This window comes from Euprymna scolopes, chromosome 3 (assembly GCF_053919585.1).
Source record: "Euprymna scolopes isolate OS-2025 chromosome 3, ASM5391958v1, whole genome shotgun sequence".
NCBI classification, from domain to species: Eukaryota; Metazoa; Mollusca; class Cephalopoda; order Sepiida; family Sepiolidae; genus Euprymna; species Euprymna scolopes.
The window spans coordinates 77,753,553-77,772,101 of NC_136484.1; the positions used below are offsets into that span (position 1 = coordinate 77,753,553).

The 18,549-nt window shown below is 37.2% G+C and overlaps 1 protein-coding gene across 1 annotated transcript in view; it reads right to left on the bottom strand.

Moving 5' to 3' along the window:
* Positions 1 to 342: 342 nt before the first annotated feature.
* LOC145256409 (zinc transporter 7-like) overlaps positions 343 to 18,549 on the bottom strand; it is a 108,381-nt gene continuing 90,174 nt past the window's right edge. The window contains exons 9-11 of the mRNA XM_080115279.1: positions 15,589 to 15,679; positions 13,727 to 13,876; positions 343 to 603 (exon numbers count right to left, since the gene is read on the bottom strand). Coding sequence (XP_079971405.1) covers positions 556 to 603; positions 13,727 to 13,876; positions 15,589 to 15,679 — 289 coding nt within the window. The 3' untranslated portion in view covers positions 343 to 555. The remainder of the gene's footprint in view (positions 604 to 13,726; positions 13,877 to 15,588; positions 15,680 to 18,549) is intronic.

The window sequence follows — 18,549 nt, forward strand, 5'->3', positions numbered from 1 at the left end:
ATTGTGGACAACTTCTTTAAACAAATCTTTAACATCGATAAAGTTTCATGCAAATAAAATAAATTAGAAAAATATGTAGTTCAATAGTGAAAGTTGTGGCTTAACCATTTTTTCATAAAATCATTGGTTTCTTGACATTTGTGTGGATGTAATATAAAAAATATTTAAGCATTAAAATAAAAGTTATCCAGCTTATAATGTAAAACCCCAGCAATAATACTATTAACAAATGAGCTTATGTTTTTTGTTAATTACTATGATACCATGAGTTGCATATGAAAATAAGTTTAGAAGGGAGACCTTGAAATGATGAACACCCGAAATGGAAAGAAAAAGAATTGGTCATAGATGAAATGAGAAATTATATTTGTCCAAACAAACATTCTTTGGTCTTCATACATTTGCACTCATTCAATTCTTTAGTCTTTTTTCTATTTCATATCAAATGAGACACGTTACAGTTGAGAATGAATGTCAGCTTTTGTGGTCTGAACAGAGTTCACCATATTTGCTTCATGCAGTCATTTATTTCATACACATCTTTGTTGTTTTATTTTACATTGGCTTGTGATCAAGTTGGACGTAGAGTTGACGGACTCCAGCCTGATGGAGGAAGAAAAATAAGTTTTAATCAGTTTGATATTTATCATGATTGCATCAAATAAACTTGAAATTATAGTTCAAAATATATAAAGAACTTCCAACAAAAATTATAAGTAACAAACTATTTTTCCAATGAAGAAATATACAAAATGTTATTTTCAAATCTGCTCATTTTCAGAGCAAGAAAGTTGCAATGTAGTATTTTACAACACTAGAATTATAGGAAAGGGGGAAATAATCATTTCCACTTTTTGATAATTATTAGTGTAACTACTAATATAAATTTAGTTTTTACTTATCAGGAAGCAAAGAAAATTTCTCTCGAAATCAATTTGAAAATGATTCCAACTTTTATCAAAATACTTATTTCTATAAGTAAAAATAACTCAGAGAAACAATAATTCTGCTAATATGCAAAGGTTTCAACAGCTTTGACAAATATTGTCTTTATAGAATACTATAGGGAGGGTGGAAGGGGGGACCATGGGGGAGGGAGACTGGTAGTGACAATTGGTATGAAGGGTTTCCGCTACATTGACCAAAACTGATTGTTACAAGAGCAATGGTCTTATATGTGGAGTTGTCCCCACATATAACTTTGATTGCAGTATCTGCCGGAACAGATACTACACTTTGAGATATTAAATTTTTTTTATTCACAAGAAAAAATAAAATTGGCAAAATTAACCAAAATTTAGGCACAAGGCCAACTCAAAAAGAAGGGGGGATGGTGAGGTTAGTTGGTCCATCTCGTCTCTGTTGGAAATTTTAAAGGATTTCTCTCTCGGCCAGCACCTTTTATCATAGTTACCCTTTTAAATTTGTATGTGTTTGTGTGTGTGTGGAGGGGGGGGGTCCTACTTAAACCCAATTTTAAAACATTATTTATTTATACCAAAAATACAAAAAAGATAATATTAATAAAAAATTTCATTTGTGTTGAGGGTGATGGGGGAAAAAAGAAAACAAAAAATAAAAATGTGGTTAGTAAGGCCCTCTCAACCCTGTCTGAAATGTTAAACTACCCGTTTCACTCTGATTTGTAAAGGAACCAGGGTTGGAAGGGGTTGTGTCCTAGTCAGGGAAGAAAAGAAAAATTAGTGGTGAGGGGAGGGGGTGTTAGTGTATGATTTGGTTTCCTTTAAGATGAGAGTGGAATTTTGAGAGGGGGGTTGGCGAAAGAAAAAATTGTGGTTTTTGGAGGTTGGGGGTCTTGGAGGCTAAAAATTATTCGCTGGTTGAGAGGCTAGAAAAAAGTAAAATTGGAAAGGGGCAGGGGTCCAATAGAAACCCCGGAACCTTGGCTCCACACCTAGGCAGGGAACATGTATTCAAATTGGGCCCTTCTTTGTACACACAGACTTGATACATGTATCCATCTTCTTTCAAAAGCCACGTGATACAGCCTTCTTCTGTCACATCTGATCTTCACCCGAAGTTGGTGTTTAAAGAAAGTGATCAGATCCTGATCAGAAAAAGGCAGCACCCCCGTCCATCTTGCAGTCTCGACGTCCAAATCACCATTCTCGCCACGGCCAGGATTGCGATGTAGACCATTTGTCTTTCCCGGTTCCACGGCAACCTCACGTTGTCCACTACATTTGATCAGTTATTTCTTTAGTCGTTGTCCTGCAACAGGGACAGGCCTGCGACTCCAAAAGACCAGAGCTGCATTGTACATTGTTGAGGGGAAGCGCATTTCGGGCCAATCGTCAGGTCAGAGAGAACTCAGAGTTGTTCAAATGACTCGAACCTGACGCCCAACTCCACGCAGAGCAGATCTCACTCTGCTGCCAACCCAAATGCGCGCATAGCGAGTCATCAGCGACCTCCCTCACTAGATCCCTGTGGAGTTCCCTATGGGTGGTAGTCACAAGGTTGCTGGACCTTGGTAGTCATTTTAGCGCGGCTCGGCACTCTTTCAGGAAGGTTGAATCTCCCAACGGCCTACAACGACTCTTGATAGAGGGGTCGAGAATGAGGTTGGAAAAGGTGGCAGTAATCGTGGGGTGCCACGGTTGATCATTTTGAAAGCCAGCCTCTCAGCGTTTCGATAACACTTCAAGTCCGGCATTGTAAACCCTCCCTCACATGGACGTCTGCTCACCTAGTATCTTCGTTTGTCCCAAAGGAGCAAAAACAAGAGTTCGACAAGAGCTTTTAGGTGTTGTGCAGGTAGGGGAAGTACAGCCAGTCGGTAAAGGATGAGAGGAAAGATGTATGTGGCGCACGCCTCAGCTCTACCCTTTAAGGAAAGTTTCCTAGAAGTTGACCGCAGTCTCCACCTTTAACCATACCTCCAACCAATTTTTTTCAAGCTGGAGACCGGGTCCGAACCACATGCCGAGATCCAAACTGAGCCATCCGTCCAGCTGAAGGGCGCTGGGAGGTTTGTGTTGCCACTCCAGGTGCTCAACCACAGTTCAACCAACTTACTGCGATTTATCTTGGCCCACGTGATTCTTTCATACCGTGCAAGCGCCTCTGACATGATCTCGATGTCTCTGAAGCTCGACACAAAGACTGTGACATCATTGGTGAATGCGGATACCTTGGCGGCTGAGCTGCCAGGCAGAGCAATTCCGTGCAGGGCCGAATTTGCCTCCCCATGTCTCAGCTTGTGGAGCAGAGGCTCCAAGGCCAGGATGTAAAGCAGGGGTGACAGCAGAAAACCCTGACGAACCCACTGAGAGATAAAGGGTTTCGAGCACTGTCCGTTGACTGGCATGACAGTTGTGGGCTGTCGATACATCATGGAGATCCACTGCAGAAGTCTGGTTTAAAACTGGCGGCCTCTAAGACAGATGCCAAGAAACGATGGTCGACCCTATCAAACGCTTTGGACTGATCTAAATTGATCAGCGTGACTTCCGTATCGTCATCTATTCCCCCCTCTGTAGTCGTCTAACTCTTCCCCACCATGCCCGTCACTTTTTCTCAGCAATGTGATCACTCCCTTGGTGACTAGCCCTGGGATGGGTCCCTGAGGAAATCCATCAGAAGAGGCAGAAACATGAGTGACAGCCTCAAATACAGTTCGTATGGCAGACCATCAAGTCCCAGCAATCTGTCACAGCTGACCTGCTTCAGCTCAGTAAAGACCTCCCGCTCTGTCACCCGGCTCCCGCAACTAGCCGCTCTAGCTACCTCGAAGCGGGGAGAATCGGCCAAATAGTCGCTAAATTCAAGGACCGGAAGATTGGGCTGCTGCGTAAAATGATCCTCAAAATGTTCTCGAAACCCCTCGCAGATCTCCAGTCGATTCCAGGGTGCATCCATCCGGATGTCTTACTTTCACAATGTATTTGTGCGAGTCACGCCTAGAAATTTTGCGACGCTTGACAGCGTCGGAGTTGATTGCTTCATTGCCTATCTAACTAAGCCTAGCTCTGACTACTTGACCTTTGTAATGCTTGCTAGTCTCACGCTGAAGGTCCTGCTTAGCTAGTTCCTAACTAACCCTATCATCCTCTCCCGTAGCCCGGGCTAGTTTCTGTTCTAGCTGCTTCTTCGTCTTGGTCTTATCTAGTGCGAGGCGCTGGGCATACTTGACAGAGAAGCTTCTAATGTTGGCTTTTAGACCTAACCACGACTTACTCCCGGTAACTGCCCCCACTAGTGCCTTTTTATTAATTCTATTAACTTATTTTGGAAGTCTTGTATCTTCAGAAGGGAGGTGTTTAACTACCAGTACCCCACTAACTTGGGTCTATTTCCTAGCTTCAGCCGGGCCATAACAAGTTTATGGTCCAACTGACCTATCCAAGTGAATGTGGGACAAGATAAGAAATCTATTTTGCCTCTTCTAACTAGTATGCTGTCCAAATAGGTAGGAGGAATTGCTATCCACATATCCCACCCTGGATGCTCGACGCAAAACCTGTCGACAAGACCGCATCTAGCCATCAAATCAGCCGGCTGCGCTTACACCTCTCCGACCCTCTAGCTTCACCTTCTAACTTATGTATCTCGGGGTCTAAGATGGTGTTCCAACCCCCTATCAGTACTACTCACTACTGACAATCTATGAACGTGTCAAGCTAACTGAAGAAGGAACCCTCTCACAAGGTACATGAGCTGCGACCACCTGAAACACAGAATCTTTTATGGCTGCGATCAACCTGCCCTATGAACAATGTTGACCATCGTGGACAGAGTTTGTTTCACTTCCTCCGCAGGCTGCCATATGCCGAGAAAACATTGAAGTCTCAGTTCAGCACCTGAAGAAGAAACAAAATGTGTCTCCTGGATCACAGCAACATTCACTCCCAGGGACAAGAGACCATGCCGGAGGCGAGCCGCCCAGCCCTCGCATTCAAACTGGCCAAATTTAAAGACATGCTACCTACCTTAAGATGTGTTGCACTTGATTCCGAAGTTGGTCGTTGTACACAATGCTCAAGGACATCAGGTCTTTCAGGTCCTGGCCTTCTCTCTTAATGCTGTTGACGTCTAGGGTCAATTTTAGGGCCCTGTAGAGAGACGGATGGACCCACACAGAGACCCTTCCCTGGCATTGTTTTGATAGTTCGTCAAGGAAAGGGTCGGTTTTTTTTTAAATAGTTCCATTCCTGGACAAACCCCTTCACCTGCCTCCAGAAGCGACCACAAGTTACTCTTGCAAGCCTCCAGAGTTCTAACAAAAGTTATTAGGAGCGAGCAGGGCATCTGGAAAATTAGAGGAGATGTTGACATCTTTTCCCTCTATCAGTTGGCAACCCAGCAGTGGTTTTAAAGTCTTTCTCTGACGATGTGAAAGTGCTGTTACCACAGATAGAGGGTTAATTTGACAAAGTTCTTTTATTTTGGTTGGTCCGCGAGTAGCAGAGTGATCCCTCTCTCTCCCAGGTCCATTCATTTCTTTTTGGGGGCTGATTCGGTTTGCATTGGTGCGGGGGTGGGTATTAGTGTGGTGTATGGTGTTGGTGCTGTGTTGGGTGGTGGTGTGGTGTCTGGTTTGGAGGCAGGAGTGGGTTTTGTTGTTGTTTGGGATGGCATATGCTCACAGGGTGTGTGTGTGGGGGGGGGGACCTTTTCTTCCCCTTCTCTCTTTAATTTTCTTTTTTTCCTTGAATGAACCGGGGAGCAGGGGGTGGCGGAATAATCTTCCGAGGAGCAGTTCTTCTGTCTCTTGGTCCTTCAGTTTGTTCGGGGGCCAGTCGTTGTTCTTGGAGTGGTTTGTCCTGCTCCTCTTGCTGATGATTTTGCTGCTGCTGTGGTTGCTGCTGCTGCTGTTCGGGTTGTGACGTCTTTGACTGTAGTAGTTGCTGGTCTTTTTGTTCCAGCCATTTTGGCGGCTTCAGCTGCGGCAACTGTTGTTGCTGCTGTGACACTTGTTTTATGTTTGCTTGCTGGTCGGAATTGGGGAACTTTGTTTTCCCCTTTCGAGTTACAGCAACCCATCTCATAGCTGGGGAATGGGTCCGCTGGCTTGGTTGTTTTCTCTGGGGCATGAAGCTTGTCGGCAGCTGCAGGGACTTTGTTCGGATTTCTTTTGGGGCAATCCTTTGCCATGTGCCCCTGCTGCTGACAGTGCAAGCAGTGCGGTCTCCATAACTCTACTATGACGGACAGTGTCCTCTCCTCACACCTCGACGTTGCTGGTATTTGTGTTGAAGCACATCAGGAGTGTGTAGCCAGAATGTCCCTCTTCTTGCTTGCAGGGGCAACTGACACCACGTCCCCATACTGGCTGAAGACTGCTCCTAGTTGTTTGGCGACATTTGTGATCCTTTGACAAGTATTCTGGTTGGAGCTTGATGCTTCTCCAGCGCAGATTTGTCTTCTTGGCCGTCTCTTTGGCCTCTTTTTGGTTTGGGAGTAGGACGTGCCACATGGCATAGCTGTTCCTGCATATGTATTTTGCTGGAATCTTCAGATCGAGGAGGAGGTCTACCATATTGTCCTTGTCTACTCCTGTGAGATCTCTTCATATCCGAGGTGACAAAGGACACTATCCTCTTCTTAAGGTCATCTTTGGTGCTTGCGAGGGGTTTTATGACGTTCCCATCCATGAGGTCCTTATATGTTGATTCAAAAAGGTCCCAGTATTCGTGAGAGGACATTTGGGTTTGTGGATCCCGTGCTGTGTCTTCCTCACTGGCCCTAGGGGTCCAGGACACTTTCGTCTGGCTTGAATGTTGCTGTTGCTGCTTCTGCTGACAAGAGGTTGGCGGTTTGCCCAGGGGGATGAGAGTTGGCCAATCATTGTGAGGTGTTGCCAATCTGCCAGTCCCTGCCTCCTGGGTCTCTTCTCCTTCCTGGAAAGGGGCCGTTGACTCTGGGGTGCCACCTGCTGTGATCCACCACTTATGGTGGGTTTGTTTTTCCCTCGGAACTGTCTATGCCTCCCCTTTTGGGCAGGTTTTCTTTGGTTGCGTGTCCTCTTGGAGAGAGCGAGCTGCTTGTTTTTTTTCAGATCTTGGTTCCTCCGAGAGTACCTTGATCGACTATGGTGACGTCGATCAGATCTTGGGTTCTCTTGGAGGCGTTGCCATCTTCTGCCTAGGAGCTGTCCTCTTGGGGAGCCAAGAAGGAATCCTTGGTGTTCAGCGAGTCCTGGGATGCTACAAACTATCTCACCTTTCGAATTTGCCGGTTTCTCCTCCCTTTCTGGTGCTGTTCCCTCTTTTTTTTTTTTGGGGGGGGGGGCTCCCCTCCTGGGGAGTGAGGGCAGTGACTTCTACAGTTTGACCCAGGGGTATCATGGGCTGTGATACCCCTCCACTGTTCATGGGCTTTCTGTTGTTCATGGATGCCTCCTCTTGTTTGGTGGGTGTAGCTCCCTTTTTTGGGGAGTCTTCTTCCAGGGGAGCAGGTGGTGGTGGGGCGTTCATTTTTGTCGGCATGCTCATTTCAGTTTAGCATATTGAAAGGTGCAACCAGTCTGGTGAGTGGTGACGTCGACCAAAGTGTAGTGTTGGGGGGGGGGGGGGAGAACAAGAAAGTGTGACCCCCCGTCCTTACAGGAAACCGGGTTAGCAGCTCAGATCCCCCATGAGAGGGAGAGCAGAGAAGGAAGACGCAGTGGGTACTAGCAGGTCAGTGTGCTGCTAAGCAATTAAGGCAAAGGTTCAGACATTTCTGCCCTGAGAGGGGGGGGGAAAGAAAATGTAAAGACAAACCCTTCCCAATTACCCCAAAAGAAAAGCGAGAAAGAAACCCACGTTATCAGCTCGATCCCCTGATAGGGAGAGAGCAGCGAAGGAAGAACAGTGGTTGCCTAGCAGGTCAGAGTGCTGCTAAGCCAAATTAAGAGGAGAGAAATTAGACCATTCTTACCTCGAGAGGAGGGTAGGAATGAAGTAAAAATAATAAAAGAAAGCAGGTCTCGTCAACCAAAGAAAGTGTTGTTGGTTCAAAAAAAAAAACCCACCAAACTCCCAAAGAAGGGATAAGTTTTTGGGTCCAGACTACCACACAATGGCGTCGGTCCGGACACCCCAAAAAGTGGGTCTGGTCCAACTAATCAAGGTTAGTGTAACAAAAGTGAACACCTTAAACTTAGTCCGAGGACCAAGTGGCAGATCAAAAATATGGTATCTTTGCCTCCCAGGCCGAGAAGCAATTCAGACCTGTTGGATCTCCAAGAACAGTACAGGATCATACCTCAGATGACCAGTGAACAAAAATGACAGAAATTATGCTATCAATATTATTTGTCAAAGTTGTTGAAATTTTTGTACATTATCAGAATTACTGTTCATCCAATTTTCTTATTTTTACATAAGATGTATAAAAAAAAAAAACAAAAGGAAAAATCAGTATAGAAATTTTTTTATTAAATAAATATATAATGGGAAGTTGTTTATGATTTTCTAGCGCTTCTACTGAATTGGGATGAGATTTTGTAGTCAAATGGAGTTTCAGATAAAACAATGGTTTCAAGTAATATTTTTTGTCAATTTTAATAAGTTACAATGGTATGCAGTCAAAGTTACCTGAATATTATTGAATTATTAAACAACTTTAATCATGTTAGCAGGTGAAAAATTGATGCCAGTTTGTTGAAATCAAAACAGAAAATTACCTCCCTTTTGAACTCTCTTGTGTCTTATGACCATTTTCATAAAATTTTCTTTTTCTTTTATTTTCTTTAATAAATAATTTTCTACCTTATCGATCGTCTTAATTTTTGGATATATTCACCTTAAAAATACAATGATTTTCATTGTTTTCATGTGAAATTCAGTATAATGATTTCCGAAATTTCATCTCAGTAGTGTAGAAGCACCGATTTTCTAATTACAGCAGAATGGGCGACTGAAAATATGATTGCGAATTACTTAAGAGCTCTATTCAGTCATGACTGATGGAATGAGAGCATGCTACTCCCATCAATTAAATAAAGGGTTTCGTTAGAGAAATTCCGTGTAGATTCCAAAGCTCAACAAGACACACCTGGTGTGAAAATAACATTCAAGATGTTCAAAGAATACAAATGATATGTGTTGTGTCGTAACATAATAGTAAAAGAAGAAAATCAAGTCGAGGTTGGTTAAACAATCACAGGTACAAAAGGTAGAAATACAGGTATAACTGACTAGCGCTCAGCTAGGCAGTGGAGTACTGTTGCTCCTTCTCCTTGGTGTAGACATTACTGGCACTATATATATATAGTGAGAACCGGTGTAATTTCCCTTACGCATAGAAAGGGCAGTATAACACATACATGTTTGCATTCGCCGTGATCCTGTAAAATTGTAAAAACTGTTGGATTGATTTATCCATCGGTGATCCACTAGCTTTTTTCAGAGCTCTCTTGAATATATCAACAAACCTCTCTGCTTGCCCGTTACTTCTCGGGTGGTATGGTTATATGCTCGATTAGATGATCCCCACAAAAATTTTTAAATTCTGTAGACGTGAATTGCGTGCCATTGTCTGTGACAATGCAGTCTACTACCCCAAACCTAGAGAATAGTTCATACAGGAAGATAATAGTTGCCTCGGATGTGGGGTTCTTGCATTTTAGTACTTCTGGCCACTTAGATAAGCTGTCTACAAAAATGAGAAAATAGAACCCCTCTAGCAGTCCCACAAAGTCTAAGTGAATTCTCGACAAAGGTCGGTCCGGTTTTGCCTATGATCCGAATTGAGTCGGAGGAGCTTTCATAACTAATACATATCCTCTACACTCCCTGACTTTTTTCTTCTATATTCTTATCCATGTTTGGCCAAAAAAAGAAAGAGCGCATAAGGCATTTCATTCTTGATATGCCTGGATGTCCTACATGGAATTCCTTGAGCATTCTTTTCTGTAATGTCGCAGGAATTACAACCCTGTCGCTACATAACAGGACGTTATCGCAAATTGAAAATTTCCTCATCCAGTTGGTTATTGTTGATTTTTTTCTTTCGTGCTTATAATAAATTTGTCCACCTCTGCCTTACTCTTAATCTCATTAAGCATTACTGAAAGTTCTCTTATCGTGTCACATAAAGTATTTTTTACCTCAACTTCCGCTTGAATAGTTGCTAATACCGTATCCTCCAATGGTTCTGTCTGCTTATGTATTAACCTTGATAACCTGTCTGCATGACCAAGTTTTTTTAGATGGTACATACTTCATTTGAAAATTGTAGTTCAGAAGCATGGTACCCCATCTTTGGAGTCTATTCGCCATATGTTGTGGTAGTCCGTTTTTCGATCAGCAAATTGTTAATAATGGTTTGTGATCTGTTTGTAACAGAAATTGCCTACTGTGAAGGAAATGATGAAATTTCTTTATCGTGAATATAATGGCTAGCGCTTCTTTCTCAATTTGAGAGTAATTTTTTTCAGCTGGCAAAAGTGACCGGGATGCATGGGCTATGGGTTTTACTTTTCCATCATCCATTTTGTGTAATATGCATGCTCCTATGCCATAGGCGCTGGCATCGCTTGCAACTACAATATCAAGCTTGGGATTATAGTGTGCCAGAAACAAGTCAGATGTTAAAGTCTCTTTAATTTCCTGAAATGCTTCTTCGCACTTTTGGTCCTTCCTTAACAGTTCATTTAAGGGTGATCTTAGTTTATGCATATTTGGCACAAATACATTGTAGTAATTCGTCAACCCTAAGAAACTTTGTAGAGACGCAATATTTTCTGGAGTAGGTATGTCTCTTATTGCACTCACTCCATCTGGATCCGGCCTTCTTCCATGTTCATCGATGATTTACCCCAAATATTTTATTTTCCTCATGAAAAACATACATTTTACCTGTTTTAGTTTTAATCCATAATCCTGGATCCTTTCAAATACTTGGTTTACATGATCCTTGTGTTGTTCTTTGCTAGTGCTGTTCATTAAGACATTGTCCAGGTACCCTACTGCGAAATCCAACCCATTTAGCATAATGTCCATAATTTGCTGAAAAATCGCAGGGGCGACTTTGACCCCAAAAGGAAGTCTGTTAAACTTGTACAATCCCTTATGGGTATTGATACATAGCAGCTTTGAACACTCCTCATCGATGAAACTTGCAAATACGCATCACTCAGGTTGATTTTAGAAAAATATTTCCCTCCACTCAGTTTCGCAAATACTTATTCAGGGCTCAGAAGCAGATAATGGTGCTTTTTGTAATGCACTGTTTAAACCGATCGAGAAGTTCGCACAAATCCGAATCTCTTTGCTCTTCTTTTTAATGTAAACTGTTGGTGCAGCCCACTAACTATGATCAATTTTTTCAATGACACCCATATTTTTGAGTCTTTCTATTTCATTGTCTATTTGTTCTATAGCGGCGTATGGAACGTTCCTTTTCTTTCTGAACACTGGCTGTTCATTTGCTTTGACTTCAAATTTTGCTACTACTTTTTACACCTTCCAAGACAGCCTTAAAATACGTCTGGAAATTTCTTTTTTTTAACTCTCTTAAGTTTTTCTGTCTCCACATTCGAATCCTCAACCTTTTGGCAAAAAAGAGCTTAAAGGCAAATCCCATAGTCTAAACTTTTTAAACAGATCAGTCCCAAAGAGGTTATTTGATTTCCGCATGACAAAAATTGTGTTTTTGGTCTTATTCTGAAAAGAAATATTTGTCAATAATAATTCTTCGAAAATGATTTTTTCACCACTGACGCTTCTCATCGTTTTATGTGATTTAATCACAGCAGGTCTCCCAAGCTTCTTCCATGTCTGTACATTAATAATGGAAATGTCAGACCCACTATGAAGCTGTAGTCTTACTTTATTTTTCAACATTTTAACCTGTACATATTTCTGGATATTTTGTTCTTCAGGTTCAATTTTCGTAAGTTTAATGGATGTCTTTCTACCAGATTTTTCCTACAATGTGATGCCTTATGTCCTTTCTGGTAGCATATGTCACATTGTTTCAATTTGTAGGGACACTCATTGTACCAATGTTTATATCCACACCCCCAACATGGTGCAGGTAGATCTTTTCCCTGTTTTTTCCTCTGGTTATTTTTTTAAGTCAATTTTTTCGTCTGATGGATCTTTTTAATGTGCGATACTCCGCTTTCATCTATGTCATATATACAGCAATTTGAGTAATTTATTTAAAAATTAAAAGTTAAAAATTTTATATTTTCACGCAAAAATTCTTGGTAAATGCTATAAAAATCTGAATGTTAGGAAATTAGTGAAAAATAAAAAATTTAGCTAAAATGAAATACTTTAGATTCTAATTCTAATTCAATGTCGATAATAAAATTAAAATAATTTAATGCATTAGTAATTACTAATTAGTTAATTATTGCATAGCATTCCCCTATTAAAAAGGTTCTCTTGTAACTAAAATCAAACATGTCAGACATGCAAAGTTGTTTCCTGCACAAAATATTTTGTTATTTCATCAAATTGCAGTTTTAAACTGGATAAACATGTGTGCTGTAATTCATTGAAAAAAAAAACAAACAAAAGAACTCCAGCTTTTTATTCCATTGACAAATCACATGTTATCAATTTCAAGAGCAGAAAAAAGAAACACAGGCACCTGTATGGGTAACTGCTACCAAAGTATCATGTTTCTCTAATCTTAATAAATTAAAATTAAAAGGAAAACTTCATATATTTAAATGAGATTTAGAATAATTTTTAGTGAACTACCCAAAATGAGATAAGTATAAATAACTGGAAAAATGGTGAGATCCTTCTATCGATCCAGTAGATATCTCGCTGCTGATGTAATTCTCTATCTATATAAGAGCCAAGTTCGTCCAAGGATGGAGAACTGTTGCCACATCTGGGCAGGAGCTGCTAGAAAGGACTTATCCTGCCTTGATTGAGTTCAAAATAGACTTCGTAGCCTCATAGGAGATGTCCTTTTTTCTTCCCTGCAACCTCTATCTCACAGAAGAGATGTAGAGAGTTTGCTTTATCGTTATTTTCATGGCAAGTGCTCAACTGAGCTTCAATCTATGGTACCCCTTAGCAAAACTTTCACAAGAAACACTTGTCTAGCAGAATACATTATCAATAATTCCCCCCACTCTTTATCTGTGCCTAAACTTAAACGTAGATTCCATGAACAAAGCTTCTTTCTTAAAACTGTAAGTCTGTGGAATTGTCTTCCGTTTTCCTGCTTTCCAGCTGACTACAATATGGTTGTCTTCAAGTCCAATGTAAACAAGATCTTGATAAACCATTCCCCTTAAGTTAACAAATTCACTGAATTGCCATTACTAACAATTACTATATTGTCCAATTGACTACTGTACACTGTTTAACCCTTATCCTCCAATGGCCTCTTGACCTTGATAAGTGGTGATGCCTATGTGTGTAAAAAAAAAAAAAGAAAAAGAAAAAAAAAACATTTATACACATGATTTTAAATAAAATTATTTTGCAATAATTTTATTAAACAACTTCAGCATAAATTGACAGACATGACCCCAAGGGAATCTTGAGTCTGACATACCTGACTGCGGTCACTATATATATTTTTCCAGCCAGAAAGCAGAGCTGCATGATTTCCAAGCTTGTTAATATGAATGATCTTCAGGTATTCTTTAATAACGCTAATTAAGTTGAAATACAAAATGGTAGCTGAAACAATCTTTTCAAAACAAATGGAAACAAAACAATTTTCATGTTGATACAAAAAGCAGAAATGAATAGATGTTAAACCATTTATTTAAAGTTGAAAAAAAAAATGTTGTGAAATTTACCTGCGTAAAAATATTATGAGTTTGACTAAGAATATATTTGGCATCTGCTTGTTCTGCAACTTCAAGTTTTAATGTTCCGATATAAACTTCACTGCACAATGTCCAAAAGTGAGGCTCCTGTACTCCATAAACACCGTCAATTTGACTTACCTGAATGAGAATTAAACATAATCTTATACAAAGTCAAGCATCAAGACATTTTATACAGTTTTTGTACTTAATGTTACAAGATGTAGCTATAACAAAACAAATATTTTTTAAAAATAAATAAGATCAAATTTAGATATTCAAAATTAAATCTGGAGATTTAGGTAATTCCTAAACATGCATACAAATAGGATATTAAAAAACAAACTAATTTAGAATTTTTGAGGTGAAGATTGACAATTTAGATGCTTTAGACTTCTACCCAGTTGGCAGAATCAGAACAATTTACCTGAATGGATTAAATAAAGGATTCAGTTTAAAATTCTATAAAGGATTCTAAACTTGAAAAGATGCACCCAAAGAAGGTTAACTGAAACATGTTGAATATAGGAGAATAATAGAAAGTGTAGATGGCATTTCTTTGCATGATTATCGTCTCAGAAAAAATAAGTTTTATTTTTTAGATTTATACTGTAAACTCTGGTCAGTTTGTCTTCATAACTTCTATTGTAGATTACATTTGATGAACTCTTCTTTAGCTTTCAGGACAACCTAAAGGAAATTGTGAAACTGGCCACAGACCTTTGTCATTGAATTCTGACTTCGGACTCTGAAAGCTTTGGCAATCTTGTTCTTCATCACCCACAAAGAAATCAAGAAGTTAGCAATCAAGTGAGCTGGGAGCTTAAATAAAGTATGATAGTCTGGCCTAGATCTTCTGGCTAGTATGGTCTTGCTGTCAGATGTAAGGTTTACTGGCATGTCTGGAGATAAAAGACTGAGCAAAGTGCTACTGCCATATGTATGGCCTTTCCGCAGCCATCCTCATCAGCCAGCCCTTGACAACAGTGGACAGCAACTCAATATAGCCATCTGAATTGAGTTTGACTCTCTTTTCAAGGATGTTAGGTGGTGGCATTTGGTTTTCACCGGAAGGCTATTACAGTTAGAAAGGACTTGAACTTAATGATGCACGCAACTTTATGCATACTGAATACTAACCCGACTTGTTGTACACATTATGCAACTAGCCTGGAGAATAATAAGGACATTCCCGGCTCAAGTGAATGTTTGATCTTGTTGAGAAGTTTCTTGGTCTTTGTAAGACATTTCTCTTAGGCCTTGGCAGCGAGTAGGTAGCCTTTGTGGCTCTCCTATCAGGAGTAGCAATGGTCTTCATTCACAGCTTTCTTCAGTCATTAACTTTTTTCTTTGTAATCACCACTCATTCAACAACTATCACTCTCTCAGTAGCATCAGCATTGTTTTACCCGGATTTTGCCATACCATTTTTTGCAGCTTCAACAAATTTTCATTATGTGACATGGTTAAAAGGTCTGCTATAATGCTTCTTGCTAGCCACTGTTTCCATCATCTCCATCACAACTCTCCAGCTCACATCTCATGATCTTCCAGCTATTCAAAGAGTGTTGAGCTGCAGCTAAAATTTCATGCCGGATTTTAAAAAACTTCAGAATTATCATGATACAGGTTACTCTTTTCCAATATAATCTGTCGGATTTTCCAATCTTCCATGTTTTTTAGCTTTTAAACCCATTCATACTAAACAGAAACAGCTATCTATTTGCACTTATTTGCTTCAAATGATTCCAAAATTAAAAAATAAAAATCAATTCAATATAAGTTTATCTTGTGGAAAAAAATAAATAAATAAAGTAAGAAATTTCAAGTGTTCAATAGGATATCTAACTTACTCTCTGATAGCATCCAGGCAAAAGTGAATCTAATTGTTTTGGTGTTCTCTGCATTAAAACTCCAGATGAATCTTTCAAGAGAGGTAAGACACTACAAAAAAAAAAAAATAAATAACTTAATTGCTATTCACAAACAAGAGTTAAAATTAGTGATAGGACGATTCCTAAATTTTTTCCAATCCTGATTCCAGGAAAAAGTTGATTAACAATTCCGATACCAACTACGATTTCAATTCCCGTGGGATTGTTATTTTGAAATATACCATCATATAATCGAAAGTTTTTGTGTAACGAAAAAATTTGGTACAACGAAAAAATGGAAATACAATTAAGGGAATTTCAAAAACGATTTGATGTTTTTCGTAAAATTTCTTTCATTGAAGATAAAAGTCAAAAATATTTTAACCATGAATGTTTAATTCATGGTTAAAATATTTTTGACTTTTATGGTTAAAATATTTTTGACTCATGCACCATGAAATTAATAACAATTAATTTCAGGAGTTATTTTATATATTAAAAAATATAAAGAAAAAGTAAGTCATGATTAATTCAACAAAAATGCAATAACATCAAATTTCAAGGGGAATAACATGTTTTGTTTATCTTTTGATATTCATTTTTTTGTTTTATTTTCTCTTTATCTTCCATAACTCTTTAAAATTTAACTTTTTTTTTTGCAGCTTCAATTGCTAACTAATTTTTATTCCGTTTTCTAAAATATTCTTATTTCTAAATGAAATTTAAAAATAACTAAATCTTTAATTAAATTTTTAGCCTTTTATATTCAATCACCCCAAATTATTCCTATTTATTTATTTGACTTTTAAAAAAATATTTTAACAATGTTATTTTTTTTAAATCTAAATAAATTGGTTTGGTGAATGTTACCTTACGCTACAACAGAACAGTGCCCCCTTCCCCTCCTCAATGTAAACAGAATTTCTGTGAAATGGTAAATGTCAGCGCGTTACTTACAGAAAAATGGTTAATTAAACATCAGAAGCACCTGTTACACTACACAAGTCCTATAGTTGAATACCCCCACCCCCAAATGAACGAAATACATAAAAATATGTTTGGTGGTTATGTTTTTGTAAACTGCTTGTGAAAACTAATTTTAGATCAATTAAAAAACATCAAAACTACTAGAGAAAAAAAAGCAAAAAAAAAAACATCTTTTTTTTTTAACTTGATTTGAAATGACTGATTAAAGATTCCTATGTATAGTGGCGTGCCTTATAATTAAGACACCCCACTATGACCGTTCGCACGTTAGAGTGGTCAGTGTTCTGTTGTAGCGTTAGGTAACATTTACCATTAGTTTATTTCTATATATATATCTATACACACACACATATATATATATATATATCTATACACACACACATATATATATATATATATCTATACACACACACATATATATATATATATATCTATACACACACACATATATATATATATATATATCTATACACACACACATATATATATATATATATCTATACACACACACATATATATATATATATATCTATACACACACACATATATATATATATATCTATACACACACATATATATATATATATATCTATACACACACATATATTTATTATATATCTATACACACATATATATATATATATATCTATACACACACATATATATATATATCTATACACACATATCTATACACACACTATATATATATCTATCTATACACACACATATATATATATCTATCTATACACACACTATATATATATATCTATATACACACACATATATATATATCTATCTATACACACACATATATATATATATCTATTATACACACACATATATATATTAATATCTATTACACACACATATATATATATCTATCTATACACACACATATATATATATCTATCTATACACACACATATATATATATCTATCTATACACACACATATTATATATATCTATCTATACACACACATATATATATATCTATCTATACACACACATATATATATATACTATCTATACACACATATATATATATATATATCTATACACACATATATATATATATATATATCTATACACACATATATATATATATATATATATCTATACACACATATATATATATATATATCTATACACACATATATATATATATATATATATCTATACACACATATATATATATATATATATATCTATACACACATATATATATTATATATATATCTATACACACATATATATATATATATATATCTATACACACATATATATATATATATATCTATACACACATATATATATATATATATCTATACACACATATATATATATATATATCTATACACACATATATATATATATATATCTATACACACATATATATATATATATATCTATACACACATATAATATATATATATATCTATACACACATATATATATATATATATCTATACACACATATATATATATATATATCTATACACACATATATATATATATATCTATCACAATATATATATATATATATATCTATACACACATAATATATATATATATATATCTATACACACATATATATATATATATATCTATACACACATATATATATATATATATCTATACACACATATATATATATATATATCTATACACACATATATATATATATATATCTATACACACATATATATATATATATATATCTATACACACATATATATAATATATATATATATCTATACACACATATAATATATATATATATATCTATACACACATATATATATATATATATATCTATACACACATATATATATATATATATATATCTATACACACATATATATATATATATATATATATCTATACACACATATATATATATATATATATATATATCTATACACACATATATATATATATATATATATATATAT